Source organism: Stomoxys calcitrans, chromosome 1, assembly GCF_963082655.1.
Source record: "Stomoxys calcitrans chromosome 1, idStoCalc2.1, whole genome shotgun sequence".
NCBI classification, from domain to species: domain Eukaryota; kingdom Metazoa; phylum Arthropoda; class Insecta; order Diptera; family Muscidae; genus Stomoxys; species Stomoxys calcitrans.
Window position 1 is genome coordinate 216,594,693 of NC_081552.1, and position 21,360 is coordinate 216,616,052.

Sequence of the window (21,360 nt, forward strand, 5' to 3'; positions counted from 1 at the left end):
AACAAATTCTCCACCAAGACCTTAAATTTCATCTCATAAAATGGTTGTTTTGAAGGAATTAACTCAACGCGGTTTTGTTGTCCATCAAAATGCATGTGAAATGGTTTTTGGCAACCTGCCTGAAGACGCGGTAGTTTTTTCCAGTGACGAGGGTCACGTTCACACTTTCACTGGTTTATTTCAAACGACCACGGACTATAGTAGACCACAACTTTCGCGACGCCATTGGTAATATACCGATTGATATGCTGCGAAGAGTGGACACGAATTTCAAAAATGGGGGGTTGCACTTTGTCCAATGTTATTTTCAAGACTGCATGAAAAAAAATTGGGTTATTGTCTTCTTAACCAAATGTCACCAGCATTAGGAGAGAATAACCACCGCTGAAAAATTTTCTGATGTTTCTGCCAGGATTCGGACCCATGCGTTCAGCGTCTTAGGCGGATATGCTAACCTCTGCGCTAAGGTGGCCTGCGTTGAAATTAGGTTAGGTTAAATTGGCAGTATGGCATCAGACTCACTTAGACGCTTTCGTCCATTGTGATACCACAGGAACAGAAGAAGGAAGATGGCATATTCTTTCTACCGTTGAACCATCCAGATCTCTTTAAAAAGCCCAATAACTATCGAATGTTCACATTCGCTAAATCAGACAGGTTCTCAAAGAAATGAGAACCTAAAGTAGAACATCTTCTGACTGCTAGTGCGGGACATAACCAGGGATTATAGGGCTGCCTGAGAAGATATTTATGCAAATCGTCGTTATGACATTATGTCAGTCATTCAACCACTTCGTTAATTGGAAGGATCTCCGCTTGATGCACACTGCACTGAACGGGTAACCTGTTCGATATGACCAGTTCTTAGATCTTTAGAGTATACCACAAAGCCCACCTGGTCGTTTAGTTTCTAACTATCCATGGTAAAGTCTATGTAACTTCTCTTACCAGGGATATCGTAGTTTCGATCGATTCTATCAGGAATCAGGCGGAGTGTAATCCACAGCAGCCTGCAGCATCAGACATTGTATCACGGATAACACAGTGTCCGTAGCCGACGCATGACCAAAGAGAAAGCTCCCTTAGCCCCACGACAATGGTCGCAGTAATTTGTCCAGCCACAATGTCCAGGGGCATTAGATGTGGCATTAAATTCAGTGCATCAGAAGGTGTAATCCACAGTACGGCTATTGAACGTACGTGGACTTTTGAAGCGCCGTCCACCAGACCACAACACCATATCGCATTATAGGTCTGACAACTGCAGTATATATTCAATGCATGACGTGCGGTCTAAACCCCCAACTTTTGGCAATGGCACTCTTGCAGGTGTGTAGGGCAAGAGTTGCCTTCCTTGACCTTTCCAAAATGTTGGATTTGAAGATCATTTTCCTGTCCAGCACAACACCCTGGAATTTTGCGCTTTCTGTAAATGCAACATCTCTCCTCCCAAGGAGACAGGTGCGACTGTAGGCAACTTGTATGTCCTGCTTTAAGGAAACACTTCTGCCTTGTACACTTCTGCCACTTCGCTGTTGCAAGTAGAGCCTCCTGAAGTATATGCCTAAGAGGGCTGGGAATCTTTCCCCTAACCAGCAATAGCCACGTCATCAGCATACGAGACCACTTTTACACAATTTTTTTGTCTTTCAGAGACAATAACATATTGTAAATGGCTATATTCCAAAGTAGAGGAGACAGTACATGAGATGTTCCTCTGCGGACCCATCTTTTTCGATCCACAGATCCCAAGCCTGCCCTAATGCATCTTTTAGTAAGTCATTAATATTAGAGCGCCACCTCCAAAGCCCGCTTAATGTAAATATGAACCAATTTTAACAATATGGGGCTCAAATGAAAGGTATTTGAGACTAGAGCACGAATCTGATATGTGACGAACATATATATGGGTGTTATAACTAATACTGAACCAATTTCCATGAAAGGTAACCAGTAATGTTGAGAGTCATTAGAAAATCGTTCTGCAAAATTTCGAGAGAATCGGGTAACAAATGACTAAATCGGACGAACATATATATGGGAACTATATGCAAATCTGAACTGATTTTTATGAAATTCTCCTTTAATGTCGCTATATCCAAATCTGAACCGATTTTTTCCAATTTCAATAGGCTTCGTCTCTAGGCTGAAAAACATGCCCGTACCAAATTTGAAGATGATCGAATGAAAATTGCGACCTGTAGTTTGTACACAAATTAACATGGACAGACAGACAGACGGACATAGCTAAATCGAATCAGAAAGTGATTATGAGTGGATCTATCTCTCCTCCTTTTGGGTGTTACAAACTAATTCACTAAGTTATACCCTGTACCACAGTAGTAGTGTAGGGTATATTGAAAGGCATCTGTGAGTTAAATGCGAATATGGTATTAAAAATTGGGTCTAAATACCTAGGAGCCAAGTAGCGCCCAAAATCAAATGTGTACCGATCGGGTCAATAATGGACTCACAGGAAAGGTATTTGGGAGTAGAGTATGAATATGACATGTTAAATTGGGTCCAAGAACCTAGGGACCACCCAAAGTCAAAGTGAACCGATTGGGATAATATGGGATTCAAATAAAAGGTTTTCGGGAGAATAATAGGAATATGGTGTCAAAAACTGGATCCAAATACATAGGGCGTCACCCCGTACAAAATAAAAAGTGGACCGATTGGGACAATATAGGACTCTAATGAAAGGTATTCAGGGGTAGGGTATGATTTTGATTTTTAAAATGGAATCCACGTATCTCAGGAACCGTCCCAAGCCCAAAATCACCCAAAAAGTACCGATCGGGGCAATATGAGATTCAAATGAAAGGTATTCGGGAGTAAAAATGCAAATTTTGCCCATGAAGGGGCCTACTTTTTATAGCCGAGTCCGAACGGCGTGACGCAGTGCGACACCTCTTTGGAGAATAGTTTTGCATGGCATAGTACCTCACAAATATTGCCAGCATTAGGAGAAAATTGTTTCTGATGGTCTCGCCAAGATTCGAACCCATGCGCTCAGCGTCATAGACCGATATGCTATCCTCTGCGCTACGGTGGCCTCGGGAGTAGAACATGAAAATTGAATTGAAATACCTAGGATGAAGCCCCAATCCCAAAACCGCAATAAAAGTACCGTCCAAATTCAAAAGTGGACCGATCGGGACAATATGGGACTCCAATGAAAGGTATTCCAGAGCAGAGCACAAATATGCTGATTGAAAATTAATTACCAAGGGGGCCGCCTCAAAACCAATGCCGTCCCCAGTGGGCACATTAGACGATCATGACCATATGGGACACAAATAAAAGATATTCGGGAGTAGATTACGAAAATGGTATTAAAAACGGGGTTCAAGGATTGAAGCTTGCCTACACCTCAAAACATCTCCCAAAATGTGAATACTTGACAATCATGGCTATATGGGGTTCAATAAAAGCTATTTGGTAGTAGATAAACAAAATGTACTGGGGAAATCCATATGGTAGTGAGAAAGAAATTATTTTTTCGCGTGGTGCTAATGAAGACGCAGCAGAGCAGGACGGGTACAGTTAGTTTCCTTCCTCCTTGTGGTGTGATCAGATGCATGAGCCATAAAAACCCATTAGGGACAGTGTTTGACATTTAAGCCATTAGGTTTGCCCATCATTAAATTGCATTTTTTCTTTTTCCTACAGCTTAATCGATCAAAGCGATCGCGATCAGTTACTGGAAATGCTGCTAACTGCATGCAAATCAAACTTACGCTTTTCCCTTGAGGCAGCTTTTCGTGATCGCATGGAAAATCCAGGTGGCAAACTAAGCGATAATGATTTACGCAACCTGTTCTTTGGCAATTATCTGGAGCCAGATGCTGAGCCTAAAATCTATGATGAATGTGAGAACTACAATAAATTGGAAAAACTAATGCATTACTATTTACGTGACTACAATGGATGCTCCAGCAGTCCCATGGATCTGGTGCTATTCCGTTTTGCCATTGAGCACATATCAAGGTAAGCAATAGGAGATGACTAAGGGCAACGCATACTACATACCATGAGGGAAAAAGTCAACTTTTTTGCTATGACATCTTCATTCGCCATGCAAACCATGGAGAATGTATGTAAGGGCATTTATTGATGTTTGTTCGTTGTACATGCAAATGTATGTAAACTGATATGGATTCTGCATTACAATTTTGCCATATTTTTGCTTTTTTCTTTTTTTTTTTGTGTTGGTAAAAGAACTTTCGTTCATTTCATTTCTTGTATGACACATATCCTTACGTGAATTTCTGTTGGCATTGCAGGGTTTCACGCGTCCTACAAATGCCGCGCGGTAGCATTTTAATGGTGGGCCTGGGTGGTTCGGGGCGTCGCAGCTCTTGCCGTTTGGCTGCTCACATCGCTGATTGCAGGTTGATGACGGTGCAGGTGACAAAAACGTATACGCAACAGGAATGGCGAGATGATCTAAAAAAGATATTGATGTCATCCGGTTTCAATATGAATCATACTGTCTTCCTTTTTTCCGATTCACAGGTAAGTCATCAAAAAAAGGACGACAAACAAAGGTAAGAGCGCAAGAATCTGCCAAAAAAAAATAAAGACTACGAAATGACAAAGGCTCGATGACAACAGCTATGACGGCTTTCATAGGTGAAATCACATGTGTAAGAGCACATGTGCTGCTCCAATGAATTATTTTGCATATTTTGTATATTTATGTCTTGTTTGGTGTATCATATGTACGAATGTACGTACGTAGATGGCATACACATGTTATCGACAATTTAATTTATATTGAATTAAATATGTTTTTATTTATATCGCATGGTTCAGCATGTATATGCGATAAACATTAGGACATATGTATTGCAAAAAGGGTAAAAATTACAATTATTTATGACCGTATTTGCAAAACATAAAGTAGCATTAAAAAATGCCTATTTGACAGATTTCCTTTATAGCAATGTCAAATAAACTTCCTTTAAAACTGTTTTAAGTTTTGTGAATGCCGGTGTTAGTCTTTGAACTAAATTTCATTGAAATTTCCGATTTTGACAAAATTTAAGCGAATTTCTCTCTAAGGACAATTTATTAGTGAATTTTTCTCTAAAGACATAAATTCTGTGAAATTTCCTCTAAAGATAAAATTTCAGTGAAATTTTTTCAAACAACAAAAATTCAGTGAAATTTTCTCAAAAGATAAAATTTGAGTGAAATTTTTTCAAACAACAAAAATTCAGTGAAATTTTCTCAAAAGATAAAATTTGAGTGAAAAAAATTAAAAAATAAGGACATTTTTACGGCAAGCAAACACACATTGATCACAAAGTAATGCTTTTATTGCAACCGAATAACGTTTCGCTTTAATATACCAAACTTTAGCCATAAACGTAGTATTCTTGAATGTAACCAACTTTGTTTATTGTAAACCCTTTAGCAGCTTCGTCTACCTAAAAAGACCTTCCTATTGTTGTAAAACCAAAACCTCTTTAATTGGAAAAGTACTCCGATAGCCGCAAACGATTATTCGTGTACTGGACCAATAATTTTTCTCTTGTGTCTCTCCTACCAGAGAGAAAGGGTGGGTATTTGAGCGTATAGACCAGTGGTTGGCAAATATACTCACTCCATTGCACATTACTTTGTACGCACACAAGAAAATAATCCCAAGCAGACCCTTAGGCTTACGAATAATTGAAATTGTGTCACTGGTATAAGCACATTCTAACACACACAATTTTTTTTTAACTTTTTTTTATTGAATGAGAAGTTCGTTCAAGTGGGGATATGGTAAACTCGGAATCGATAATTTTAAGTTTCGTTTTAGGTACAAAAATGTTCGTAAGCCCAATGACAAAAATCATCAGAGCAACAGACATATGGATGCCAGGTACAAGAAAACACAAACAGAATTCTTAAGGCACATACATTATTTGGTAACATTTACACGATAAAGAAATATCCCACAAATTGGGTATTTCTTCTTCTTTCTTTAATTGGCTATGACAGAACATTTGTTCCACTAGCCGAATGTAGAATAGACTTCCAAGCGCCTCGGTCTTCTGCGCTCATTCTAAAATCTCTGACACCAAGTTTCGGGGTGTCTCCCACAACTTGATTTTTCCATCGGGCTTATGGTCTTCCCGGTTTGCGTGTACCACCGTGTTTGCCTTCAAAAGACTTCTTTGCTGGAGCTTCTTCATCCATTCTGACAATATGACCTAGCCAACGCAGCCGTTGTATTTTGATGTATGTAACTATGCTATCGTCCTCATGCACCGCATAAAGCTCGTGGTTCATACGTCGCCTATATTATCCATTAACTCAAACTGTTCCCTACATTTTATGAAATATCTCAAATACTCCAAGCACTGTCTCATCTGCTTTCAAAAGTACCCATGCCTCAGAACCATATAACAATATGAGTAGTATCAGTGTCTTGTATAGTGCAATCTTCGTCTGTCGAGAGGTGGCCTTGTTTCTTAACTGCTTACTTAGTCCAAAGTAGCATCTGTTTGCTTCATCGCTTTATCTCAAACTGGTGTCATTTGTTTCGGTTACGGCGGTGCCGAGGTAGATAAAGTTACTGACTATCTCAAAGTTGTGGTTCCCAACATTCCCTATTTTCTTTATCTGCTCGGTTGCACAAGGCGTTTTGGTAGTTGAAACCATCCATTTCGTTTTATCGCCATTTACTGCCAGCCCCATTTTCACAGACTCTCTTTTGATCCTTTCAAAGGCAGAAATACCTTTGAACGAAAGGGGTATCGAAAGAGGCTTTGTAGTCAACAACGAGATGGTAGGTGTTGATTTGTCCTTCTCGGGTATTTTCCAGGATTTGGTGCAGTGTGAATATCTGAACCAGGGTGGATTTACCAAGTCTAAAGCCGCATTTATAGGGCCCATTTATCTCATTGACTTTTGTTTTCAATCTTTTACACAGTACGCTCGAAGGTATCTTGTAAGCGATGGGGAGAAGACTTATTCCTCTGTAGCTGGCGCATTCCATCTTGTCTCCTTTCTTGTGTCCGGTACCTTGTATTACGATGTTCCAATGAGGTGTGCATTCTTCTAGCCAGATTGCGCAGATAAGCTGATGCATACATCTTATCAGCGTGTCGCCTCAGGTCTTAAATAGTTCAGCGGGTACCCCGTCGGGTCACTGCTACTTGGACCTCATTCTGACTAAGAGGTTAACATTCTATACCATCATCATTGATTGGTTCTGCGGTATCCTCTACGCCGCCAACTTCGGCCACTAGCAGTTGGGTAAAATGTTCTTTCCATATCGTCAGCATGCCATCTGTCTCAAGTACTAGATTTCCTTCATTGCCTCTGCAGGAGGATGTGCCTGCACCAAAGCCATCGGTTTGATGTTTAATTCTTTAACAGAATTTCCGGACTTCATTCTCACTCCTGTACATCTCAATTCGCTCACACTCACGTCTTTCCATTTCCCCTTTTCTTCCTGCGGAATAGACGTTTCTCCTCTGTCATTTTCTCCCGATACCTCTCCTTCATCTGCCGATGCTATAGGGTTGCTCTGAGTGGGCAATGGTTTGCCACTGCGCCATTATATTATCGGAACAAGTAGTGCTTTTATCAAGCAGTTGGGTCAGCCGAGTGGAGTATGCCGTTGCCATCAGTTGTGTTTGCGGCTTTTCAATGTCCAGCTTCCGTGCAGTGTCAGATCGTTCTTTCCTTGCCATGTTCAAACGGGTGCGAACCTTTGCTGCAACACGGTAATGATCCGATTCTATTTTCGCTCCAGGGATCCATCGTACATCTTACACGCTGGATGAATGCCTTCCATCTATCACAACGTGATAGGTTCCTCGTGTTTTAATCTGGTAACAGCCATGTGGCTTTGTGAATATTTTTATGATGAAATCTGGTGTTACTAAGTATCATTTTTTTTTTCGCGGCAAAATCAATCAGCGTCAACCCATTACTAGGCGTTATCTCGGGGAGGCTAAACTTTCCAACTGTTGAACCAAAAATGTCTTCCTTCCCTATCTTCGGGGCAGCGTTCATATTCTCTCTGTAGGCGGTCGTAGAAAATATCCATGATCTGCTCGTCTTTGTCTTCCGTCAGGGCATGGCCTGAAATAAGGCTGATGTTGAAGAATTTAGCTTTTATGCGGATTTTCGCTAGTCTCCGGAGTAAAGCTGGAGACAAGGTGTTTCAGTCTCCGACTAACCACAAATGCACAGCCAAATTCATGCCTCGTGTTATGGCAGCTATAGTATAGTTCGTCACTGTTTGGTGTTGTAGTGAAGCCATTCCCAGTCCATCGCATCTCCTGTAAGGCGGTAACATCTGCCTTGTACTTCTCTAACACATCCGCCAGAGCGAATATTGCACCTTCTCTATAAAGAGTGCGGATATTCCAGGTGCAGATCCGCAAATCAGGTTCCAATGAGGTGTGCATTCTTCTAGCCAGATTGCGCAGATAAGCTGATGCATACATCTTATCAGCGTGTCGCCTCAGGTCTTAAATAGTTCAGCGGGTACCCCGTCGGGTCACTGCTACTTGGACCTCATTCTGACTAAGAGGTTAACATTCTATACCATCATCATTGATTGGTTCTGCGGTATCCTCTACGCCGCCAACTTCGGCCACTAGCAGTTGGGTAAAATGTTCTTTCCATATCGTCAGCATGCCATCTGTCTCAAGTACTAGATTTCCTTCATTGCCTCTGCAGGAGGATGTGCCTGCACCAAAGCCATCGGTTTGATGTTTAATTCTTTAACAGAATTTCCGGACTTCATTCTCACTCCTGTACATCTCAATTCGCTCACACTCACGTCTTTCCATTTCCCCTTTTCTTCCTGCGGAATAGACGTTTCTCCTCTGTCATTTTCTCCCGATACCTCTCCTTCATCTGCCGATGCTATAGGGTTGCTCTGAGTGGGCAATGGTTTGCCACTGCGCCATTATATTATCGGAACAAGTAGTGCTTTTATCAAGCAGTTGGGTCAGCCGAGTGGAGTATGCCGTTGCCATCTGTTGTGTTTGCGGCTTTTCAATGTCCAGCTTCCGTGCAGTGTCAGATCGTTCTTTCCTTGCCATGTTCAAACGGGTGCGAACCTTTGCTGCAACACGGTAATGATCCGATTCTATTTTCGCTCCAGGGATCCATCGTACATCTTACACGCTGGATGAATGCCTTCCATCTATCACAACGTGATAGGTTCCTCGTGTTTTAATCTGGTAACAGCCATGTGGCTTTGTGAATATTTTTATGATGAAATCTGGTGTTACTAAGTATCATTTTTTTTTTCGCGGCAAAATCAATCAGCGTCAACCCATTACTAGGCGTTATCTCGGGGAGGCTAAACTTTCCAACTGTTGAACCAAAAATGTCTTCCTTCCCTATCTTCGGGGCAGCGTTCATATTCTCTCTGTAGGCGGTCGTAGAAAATATCCATGATCTGCTCGTCTTTGTCTTCCGTCAGGGCATGGCCTGAAATAAGGCTGATGTTGAAGAATTTAGCTTTTATGCGGATTTTCGCTAGTCTCCGGAGTAAAGCTGGAGACAAGGTGTTTCAGTCTCCGACTAACCACAAATGCACAGCCAAATTCATGCCTCGTGTTATGGCAGCTATAGTATAGTTCGTCACTGTTTGGTGTTGTAGTGAAGCCATTCCCAGTCCATCGCATCTCCTGTAAGGCGGTAACATCTGCCTTGTACTTCTCTAACACATCCGCCAGAGCGAATATTGCACCTTCTCTATAAAGAGTGCGGATATTCCAGGTGCAGATCCGCAAATCAGGGTCCATTTGTTTCATTTGCCTGGGTCGCCAACGTTGCGGTTCCGTTTTTACTATTCCTTTGTTTCTCATAGTTTTCCGGGGATGGGTTACTGGCCCAGCCCACATGTATCCCTCGTTGTGGCGAGCCGCTTGTTCCAAGATTCGAAGCTCGCCTCCAGCCGCCGCTAACCTGGGAAGAGACGCTGATGTTGGCTATTGGTTATTTGAAGGCGCCAATAACTCACCTTGTCATTGCAGTGGATTGCAAATGGGCCATATCGGTTCAAATTTGAATATAGCTCCCGTATAAACCGATCTCTCGATTTGACTTCTTGAGCCCCTGGAATCCGCAATTTTTGTCCGATTTCTCTAAAGTCAAAAATACAGAAACATTTTCTAACAAGTAAAAGCGTGCTAAGTTCGGCCGGGCCGAATCTTATATACCCTCCACCATGTATCGCATTTGTCGAGTTATTTTCCCGGCATCTCTTCTTAGGCAAAAAAAGGATATAAGAAAAGATTTGTTCTGCTATTAGAGCGATATCAAGATATGGTCCGGTTTGGACCACAATTAAATTATATGTTGGAGACCTGTGTAAAATGTCAGCCAATTCGAATAAGAATTGCGCCCTTTGGCGCAATTCGATTTATATGGGAGCTGTATCGGGCTATATACCGATTCAGACCATAATAAATACGTATGTTAATGGTCATGAGAGAATCCGTCGTACAAAATTTCAGGCAAATCGGATAATAATTGCGACCTCTAGAGGCTCAAGAAGTCAAGATCCCAGATCGGTTTATATGGCAGCTGTATCAGGTTATGAACCGATTTGAACCATATTTGGCACAGTTGTTGGATAGCATAACATAATACTACGTGCCAAAATTCATTCAAATTAGATAAGAATTGCGCCCTCTAGAGGCTCAAGAAGTCAAGACCCAAGATCGGTTTATATGACAGCTATATAAGGTTATGAACCGATTTGAACCATACTTGGCACAGTTGTTGGATATCGTAACAAAACACGTCGTGCAAAATTTCATTCCAATCGGATAAGAATTGCGCACTCTAGAGGCTCAAGAAGTCAAAACCCCAGATCGGTTTATATGGCAGCTATATCAGGTTATGGACCGATTTCAACCATACTTGGCACAGTTGTTGGATATAATAACAAAACACGTCGTGCAAAATTTCATTCCAATCGGCTAAGAATTGCGCACTCTAGAGGCTCAAGAAGTCAAGACCCAAGATCGATTTAAATGGCAGCTATATCAGGTTATAAACCGATTCGAATCATACTTAGCACAGTTGTTGGATGTCATAACAAAACACGTCGTGCAAAATTTCATTCCAATCGGATATGAATTGCGCATTCTAGAGACTCAAGAAGTCAAGACCCAAGGTCGGTTTATATGGCAGCTTTATCAAAACATGGACCGATATGGCCCATTTACAATACCAACCGACCTACACTAATAAGAAGTACTTGTGCAAAATTTCAAGCGGCTAGCTTTACTCCTTCGGAAGTTAGCGTGCTTTCGACAGACAGACAGACGGGCGGACGGACGGACGGACAGACGGACGGACATGGCTAGATCGACATAAAATTTCACGACGATCAAGAATATATATACTTTATGATGACGAATATTTCGAGTAGTTACAATCAGAATGACAAAATTAGTATAGCCCCCATCTTATGGTGGAGGGTATAAAAATGTAAAATTTCAGTGAAATGTTCTCTACGGAAAAAATTTCTGTGACATTTTCTCTAAACATAAAATCTTAACCAAAATTTCTTTAAAAACTAAATTTCGATTATATTTCAAGCTTTACGTCCCAATGACAAACGCTTCCTTTTGATGACTCTGAATTTAATTTCATTCATATGTATACGATTCCATTTGTTTACAGTCAGTATCTGTTATTTTTTAGTGTTTGTCTTTGAAGTGAAAGTTTAGTTCACAATCATGGGCATTGGGTGATGAGATAGCAATTTTGCATATTTGCTATTTATTGACTAATACCGCCATTAGCGTTATATTTTCAATCGATTGTATTAAAAGCGTTGATGATTTATGCAAAAGTACAAAATCACTGCCTGTGGCACTGAATCAAATGAAATATTTGTATTTATTTTTCAGTTGGTCTTTTTTCTATGGCTATGCATGTATTATTAGCAATGAAATAATATTTGCATTGGTGCGAGGGAGTTCATATGGATGAGCGCATTTTATATGCAATATATTTTTATTGGAATTATGGGTATTCTCGCATTGTATAATCTTTTGGGTCTAAATAGCTTAAAACCGAATGTGGAGGTAAGGATAAGGATAAGGATAAGGATAAGGATAAGGATAAGGATAAGGATAAGGATAAGGATAAGGATAAGGATAAGGATAAGGATAAGGATAAGGATAAGGATAAGGATAAGGATAAGGATAAGGATAAGGATAAGGATAAGGATAAGGATAAGGATAAGGATAAGGATAAGGATAAGGATAAGGATAAGGATAAGGATAAGGATAAGGATAAGGATAAGGATAAGGATAAGGATAAGGATAAGGATAAGGATAAGGATAAGGATAAGGATAAGGATAAGGATAAGGATAAGGATAAGGAAAAGGATAAGGATAAGGATAAGGATAAGGATAAGGATAAGGATAAGGATAAGGATAAGGATAAGGATAAGGATAAGGATAAGGATAAGGATAAGGATAAGGATAAGGATAAGGATAAGGATAAGGATAAGGATAAGGATAAGGATAGGATAGGATAGGATAAGCATAGGATAGGATAGGATAGGTTAGGTTAGGATAGGATAGGACAGGATAGGATAGGATAAGATAGTATAGGATAGGATAGGATAGGATAGGATAGGATAGGATAGGATAGGATAGGATAGGATAGGATAGGATAGGATAGGATAGGATAGGATAGGATAGGACAGGATAGGATAGGATAAGATAGCATAAGATAAGATAGGCTGGGATAGGATAGGAAAGGATAGGATAGGATAGGATAGGATAGGATAGGATAGGATAGGATAGGATAGGATAGGATAGGATAGGATAGGATAGGAACGATAAGTATTACGATAAGGATATGGATAAGAATAAGGATAGGTATAAGAATAAGGATAACGATAAAGGGCTAGGAAAAGGATAACGATAGGGGTAAGAATATGAAAAGTTCGGGGCCCTGTTGAACACAGATATCGATGAAAGTTACTCATTTCACTGGGCCAAATGTTAGCGAAATCGGGTAGTTAAAGCGCCTTTTAATCAGGAAATTGGTATATATGTCAGCTATATCCAAATATCAGAATTATATACGATTGCGAAAACCTAACAAAGGTCACTGGGCCAACTTTCAGCGTGCCAAATTAAATCTAAATATAGCTCGATTTTGACCATAGTCGGTACAAATGTCAAGGAGCCTAATACAACATATTGTGCCAAATTACAGCGTTATCGGACAATAAATGTGATCTTAAATCAGCAGATTGGTCTATGTGAGGGCTATATCAAGATATAATCCGAAATAACCCAACTTGGAATTGAGCCTGCTTACGGACAAAAAAAGAGAATCTGTGCAAAAGTTTCAGCTCAATATCTTAACTTTAAAAGACTCTAGCATGATTTCCACAGACAGACGGGCAAATGGACGGATGGACAAACGGACATGGTTAGATCGTGTTAGATTTTTACGAAGGTCAATAATTTTTTTACTTTATAAGGTTAGATGTGGATGTTTCGAAAACGGAATGATTGAATGAGTACACCTCCATTCTTCGGTGGTAGATATAAACATGTTAAATCGTGCTAAGTTCGCTCGGGCCGAATATTATAAACCGTCCACCATGGATCGGGTTTGTCAATTTTTTCGAACGGTATCCCTTAAAAGTCAAACCAAGAGTAATGGATAAAAATTGCCATGCTATTGGAGCTATATCAGGTTACGAAGTCTTTCTGCTAAATTTTAGCCAAATCGGATAAGAATTGCGCCATATAGGGGTTCAAGAAATAAAATTTGAAGATCGGTTTATATGGGAGCAATGTAAATCGGACCATATTTGTCACGTATTGTGAAGGTCATAGGAGACAGACGGACATGGCTAGATCGACTCTGAGTATTGAGACGGCCAAAAATATATGTAGATACTTTATAGGGTCTTAAATACCTTTGGCATACCTCATAATGTTGAATAACATTTTCTCTATGACTATGGAAATTATGCCACGAATGACTATGAAAATAATCCCAACATTAATTACAGATATATAACAGCACTATGTTTGACAAAACAGACGTCTTGTCTGTTATTCGTTTTCAGGAGACAAAATCTGCTGTTTTAACCAATTTTTTTGCTACATTCAATAACACATTTTGTTGAGTGTTTAAGTGGTTAAAAACATTTCTCTCTAGTGGTAAAGATTATCGATACACACAATCGATTTATGGTAAACGTCCTGAAGAGAATAACTCCTTAAGTATGGAACCATCCACATAAAAATGCACTTTGATCTTCAGTGTTATGTGTATGTGCACATTTTCTTTAATTTCCTTTATGTTTCTTATCGCTTGATTTATAATTACCTTAGCTTAACCCATTTTCTATGATAATCTAAAATGTTGATATGCTCCTTGGACTTTGACATTTTGTATATGTGCCTATGGGTACAAGACGCTTTGAATAGTTCTATATTAAAATTTAGCAAATTAAAAACCTAACACCCTGTATACAGCATCTAATTTAAACCACAAATAAGCCTTTGTTATGTGCTCAAGTAATTTTGTCATATGCTGTAATCCGATCAATGTCCTTAAAATCGTATTGGCATAATCAAAGAAGAGAGAACTCATTAATTATTTGCTTTGAAATATGATTGAGTAATGCAGAGAATTATTTTGTGTGTATGAATATTTCTTCATCATTTTTCGAAATCACAGAACCACATAAAGCCCTTGTTAGCCATAGATGAAAGCTGTAGTTATTGAAATTTAATAGATTTTCCTTGAAAGCATTAATAAAGAAAAAACCACATTAACCAAGTATGGAACATCCTTAACTTTTACGGAGGATAAGAAAGAAAAGTTCACTTCTTGAATGTACTCCAAGTCCTTTGATTGTATTGTGCAAAAGCGTAGAGGTTTGAGATGTTTGATGGGGACTGAGAGGTGAATAAGCTTATAGCAAAGGGATGAGGGGAAAGGGGAGGTAGAAAAATAACTGAATTACTCCAATCGCAAAACCTTATTGAGGTCCTTTACGGTATATGTATTCTTAATAGTCATGACATTTTAGCAATGTCCGTCCATCTGTCTACCTCTCGAAATCGTAATGCGATCTCAAGGCCGTCGATGGTCAGGTGCCTCCTGGCAGGTAATCAAGCTGTTAATCTCGGTATTCCTTAAATTGTTCGGGTGCAAAATCTTCATTTGTGGACCGATATCCACCCTAGAATAGGGGGTATATTCATTTAGTCATTCCGTTAGCAACACATCGAAATATCAATTTCCGACCCTACAAAATATATTTATTTCGGATCGTCGCACAATTCTAAGACGATTTAACAATGTTCGTGTGTCTGTCGGTCCGTCTGTTGTAATCACTCTAGAGCCTTAAAAAATTGAGATATTGAGCTGAAATTTGGCACAGAGACATCTTTTTGATGCACGCTGGTTAAGTTCTTGAACAGGCCAAATCGGACCATATTTGGATATAGCTGCTATATAGACCGATCTGCCGATAAAGGGTTTAATAACCATAAATGCTTTATTTTTCATCCGATTTCGCTGAAATTTAAAACGGTGAGTAGTTTTAGGCCTCCTGATATCTGACCCATATTTGGACTATATTTATATATAACTGTCATATATACCGGTCTGTCGATAAAGGGTCTGAAGCCCATAAAAGCTATATTTATTACCCGATTTCGCTGAAATTTGAAAAGTGGGTAGTCCTAGTTCTCCCGATATCTGACCTAAATATTTTTCGAATCGGACTATATTTAGATATAGCTGCCATACAGACCGATATCCCGATAAAGGGTCTGAAGCGGATAAAAGTAGTTTTAGGAAACATTAAGTAGTTTAAGGCCACCTGCCATCCGACCCAATTATGGTAAAGATCGGACTGTATTGTAAATATATAGCTGTCATATAAACCGATGTGCCGATTAAGGGTCTGAAGCTCATAAAAGCTTTATTTATTACCAGATTTTATTGAAATTTTAAATAAAAAATTGAACAGTGAGATAAACTTATTAGACCACACAATATCCGTGACGAATTTGAGTGCATAAGTTATCCAATTTTCACCGGATTGTTACGAAAGGGGGTTTTCATATATACCCGAGGTGGTGGGTATCCAAAGTTCGGCCCGGCCGAATTTAATGCCTTTTTACAATACTTGTTTTTTGCAGGTTAGTTCTTAAGAATCGCTACAAAACAATTTTTTTGAGATTTACAACACCTCTTACGCCAGAGTGGCAAGTAAGCGCAACAGAGATAAGCTAACTTATGTAGTCATCAATATCAGTGCACCAGATCATCGGCCTCAAGTAGAGCATGGGTGGATTTTCGAACATGTGTGGAACTCTGAAGAGGGTCCAACCATATAAATGATGAGCTGTGAGTATAGAGGGGACATCTTTACGCTGCGCTTTAGGTCAGAAGAATGTACTGATGCCGTCAAGAAGCTCGTTGGAAGCATTCACACTCTGTGGGGCGCAAAGCTCGACCTGGTGACTAAGATAGACACCCTCCAGCTCACAAAGGCAATGGTCTTCATCAAGGGATGGGGCAGCAAATTTGCATCGTGAATTTAAGGCAAGCAAAACCAAAGTTTGTTCGCATATATATGAGAGGTCTTCCACAGGGAGTAGAAGGAGGAAGGAACGTTCCCTGTAGTTGGCATTGATCAAGCCTCCGTGACTTAGACTAAAAGTATGGCGCACTACGGGTACAAAGCTGTATTTTTCAAGGCTGGGAGGACTAAGATAGGCAAAGATCCTTATATTGCGATATCATACCGTGCAGCGGCAGGTGACATAATACCATCTGACAAACAGGTGGCTGACGACGAGACCAACGCCGACTATCCCAATAGTGGGAAAACTAGGACAAGCGAAGACCCTAATATTAGGACAAAAGGCAATGAAGCGGCGAGAGACTCAACACAGCTTAACAAACAGGGACCCAACGTTGGAATCAGTACCGACTTTCAAAAGATGGGAATACTAGGATATGCAAAGATCCTAATATTAAAACATCAGATAGTGCAGTGACATCAATCTCAGTGCAGACTAAAAAACAGGCAGCCGACGATGAGACCATCACCTACTCCCAAGAAGCCCATTTGCTTAAGATTTGGAAAGCAAAGATAGGCAAAGATCCTACAATTGGAACATCAGGCAGTGAAGGGTCGGAAGACTCAAAAGGGAGCCGACGATGCGACCATCACCCACTCCCAATAACCCATTTACTGGAGGAACAATGATTGAACAGAACTATATCAACTATCAGTTATTAGAGATGGGCGATGGGCAAATACCCAAAAGGTATTTAGCCGGTAAATTGGGTAAATCGATTTAATCGGGTATTTACCCATTTATATCCAAAACCTGCGTATACAAAAAATACGAAATCATCAAAAAATGTTTGAAAAATGTTTTTATACCCAAGATATCTGCAAAATTATAAATACCCAAAAAAGGTATTTACCCAAGAAATACCCAAGCGCTGAGTGCTTACCCGGTAGAAATCCATCTTTACCAATTATTCTATGCAAACACTGGAACTCGGCCGAGGACCTGCGTTGTCATAAAAATTTGGTATATATATATTTTCCTCACTGTTGTCAACATCGGAGACAACAGTGGTGAGACAGGAAGACGGTGGAGCATACCTTCCATCAATTTATCAGCCTTTCGACTCTCCGACACCGACACCCACGTCGCAGCTCCAACGGTTGGTGAGGAAAGCCAAACAGACGGGAAATGAGGAACTAATAGGGTGCGATGCGAACTCTCTCCATCTGGAAGATCTAGTATTGCCATCTGGAAGATCATGTTACACGGATGGATCAAAGCTAGACGACAGAGTGGGTCTACAATGAAAACCCAAGGACTGACACCTAATTTCGAAGCATTTTGGCTCAACGCAGTCCGAGTTAAGGGCATGGGCTACGAACGCGCATGTTACAATGCGGAACATCGAATTGATCGGTAGGACGTCGAAAATCGTATGGGGAAATCCGGATCTTGAGAAGGCGAAACTTTTACTGAAAGGAAGTAAGAAAGAGGTTAGTATAGCTTTCGGAATCATAACGAGACACGTAGGATTACGACGTCACTCACATGCAAAATCGGTGCGGCAAGTGATAGCACATTTAGGGCATGTGGGAGGATATGAAGAATTTCCTATGTCATTGTCCGTTATTCGCAGCTAAAAGACACCGGTACTCAGGTGGGGACACAATACCAGACATAAACCAACTTAGGGGCGTGGCATGGAAAAAAATTAACGATTTTGTAAATAGCACGGAATTCCTAACTTAGATTTGTCTTCCGCCGTTACTTTCTATACCCACCACCATCGGATGGGGGTATACTAATCTAGTCATTCCGTTTTTAATACCTCGAAATATTGATATTGAAGACCACATAAACTATATATATTCCTTATCGTCTCGACATTATGAGTCTATCTAGCCATGTCTGTCCGTCCGTCTGTCGTAAATACAATAGCGGTCGAACGCGTAAAGCTTGCCTCTTGAAATTTTGCACAGATACTTCATATTGATGCAGGTCGTTGGGGATTGCAAATGGCTTCAGATTTGGTTATAGCTTCCATATAAACCGATCTCCCAATTTGATATCTTAAGACCCTGGAAGCTGCAATTTTAATCCGATTTGGATGAAATTTTGCACAAAGCATTCTGTTAAGACTTCCAACAACTGTTTCAAGGACGGTGTAGCTCCCATATGAACCGATCTCTCGATTTCACTTTCTGAGCCTCTGGAAGCAACAATTTTCATACGATTTGGCTAAAATTTCGCGAATGATGTACCCTTAAGACGGTCCAAATCGGTTCATAACCTGATATAGCTCCCATATAAGCCGATCTCCCGATTTGCCTTCTTGAATCCCTGGAAGCCGCAATTTTCATTCGATTTGGCTGAAATTGTACACTTGCATTCTGCTATGACCCCCAACAACTGTGTCAAGTGCGGTCCATAACCTAGTATAGCTCCCATATAAACCGATCTCCCGATTTGACTTCTTGAGCCCCTGAAAGCCACAATTTTTTCCGATTTGGCTAAATGTAGCATGTAGTGCTCTGCTGAAATTTTGCACCTAGAATTCTTTTATGACCTCTAACAACTGTGCTAAGTACGGTCTTAATCGGTCTATAACCTTATATAGCTTCCAAATAAACCGATCTCCCTATTTGATTTCTTGAGCCTCTGGAAGCCGCAATTTTTGCTAAAATTTTGTATGCGGTGTTCCGTAAGGTTTTCAACAACTGTGCCAAGTACGGTCCCAATTAGTCTATAACCTGGTGTAGCTCCCATATAAACTGGTCTTACGATTATCCTAGTTCGGTTCCTAGAAGCTTTAATTTTTGCTGGTTTGACAAAACTTTGGTATGTGGAATAAAATTATGCCCATCAACTTAATTTATTTTGAATAAATTTTTAGCAGAATCCATGGTGGTGGGTGTCTTTTTTACTTTACTTACCTATTTTTATCTCTTGCCTCTTGCCAGTGCCACGCCTCTGCTATTATTTTATATTCCTTAGATGTTTCTGACATACAAAAGGGAACCTTGGGCTACATTAGTCATATGAGCTAATGGAAACTCTTGCACACTTCTCAATGGGTCAACAGACATACCCAATCATCTTTAATATGCTTCTATGGCAAATAATTCGATTGGACAACCAACAAAAGAAGTTCTACAAGTCTGATTGCATATTCAATATTTACATACGCTATGAATAGTTACTTTGGGGCGAGGGAGGCAGGGAATTGTTCATTTCCAATGCAGTGCTAAATATTTATAAGGTGAAAATCTAATGTATGTAAAATTAAATTAAATAGCACTACCATTACCAATAATTATGAGATTTTTGATGCCATCAATAATGATGCCAACGATTTATATGGCCTCTGTTGCCTCATATTGAATTGTTGAGGACACAAAGCCAATCTTTGATTTCTCTTTGTATGTTCCATGCAAACGAAATGAAACCATGCTCTTATCGATGTCAATAGAGTTAACTTTGCAATACTACTTGCACAAACGAACGTAAAATCCATTTTTAAAGGACCGGAGATTACATAAAATGTAAATGAAAGTTTAATAGAAATAATCCAGAAGGTAGTCCTTGGTCTCGAACGCTGTGAGGCATATTACAACAGAAATGTTAAAAGATTTTACATATCATCAGTTTGCAAATGGAAATGACTCAAGTCCTTTACTGTTTAGGTTAATGAAAATTGATTATAACTGATTTTGATAAAAAGAATAATTCAAGAAAATCAAGTTTCTTTTTCAAATCTAATGGGTAAGTGTGAGTTTTAATGGTCAATTGAACAGACAGATTGAACGGACAGCCGTTTTTGTGTGAGAGAATACTTTATTATCCTTTCACGGAAAATTTTCCAAACTTAAGCCATTTGATTGCCACTACGGCTTGGAATTTTATACCCACCATCATAGGTTGGGGGGAGTCACCTAATCTAGTCATTTCGTTTGCAACATCTCGAAATATGATAGAGTATAAATGTATATTCTTGAAATTCTGAGTCGATCTAACCATGGTCGTCCGTCTGTCGAAATTACGATAGCATTCGAACGAATAAAGATATCCGCTTGAAATTTTGCACCCATACTACTTATTGCAGTAGGTCATTGCAGGTTGCCATATAAACCGATCCTTAGTTTTGACTTTTGCACCTAGCGGTTTCAATTTTTATCCGGTTTGGCTGAAATTTGGTACAAGGGCTTTTGTTCTGAATTTTAATATATTGGGTTGCCCAAAAAGTAATTGCGGATTTATTTAAAGAAAGTAAATGCATTTTTAATAAAACTAAGAATGAACTTTAATCAAATATACTTCTTTTACACTTTTTTTCTAAAGCACGCTAAAAGTAACAGATGATAACTGACAGAAGAAAGAATGCAATTACAGAGTCACAAGCTGTGAAAAAATTTGTTAACGTCGACTATATGAAAAATCCGCAATTACTTTTTGGGCAACCCAATATATGCCCCATAAGATCCTAGTCGGCATATATACATATATAGGGCCCCATTAAATACCGATATTCAGACTTCTTGAGCTCCTAGAAACCTCAATCATTACCCGATCAATGCCCATTAACCGGTTAAAGTTTTCGCTGAAATTTAGCACGTAGTGTTCTGTTATGATTTCCAACAACTGTGGCAAGTACGATCCAAATCGGTCGATAACCACATATATCTCCCCGATTCTGATGATCAGTGAAGTAGGTGCGTCTTGTTCTAAGTAGTAAAATTTCAAGTTTTTTGTAATATTTTAAACATAAACTTCAGCTGCTTCGAACGGAAGGAAAAAA

The 21,360-nt window shown here is 39.7% G+C and overlaps 1 protein-coding gene across 2 annotated transcripts in view; it reads left to right on the forward strand.

Moving 5' to 3' along the window:
* LOC106086176 (dynein axonemal heavy chain 3) overlaps positions 1 to 21,360 on the forward strand; it is a 430,123-nt gene that overhangs the window by 238,113 nt on the left and 170,650 nt on the right. For both annotated transcript variants that reach the window (XM_059360617.1, XM_059360618.1), the window contains 2 exons: positions 3,676 to 3,993; positions 4,290 to 4,521. In XM_059360617.1, coding sequence (XP_059216600.1) covers positions 3,676 to 3,993; positions 4,290 to 4,521 — 550 coding nt within the window. The remainder of the gene's footprint in view (positions 1 to 3,675; positions 3,994 to 4,289; positions 4,522 to 21,360) is intronic.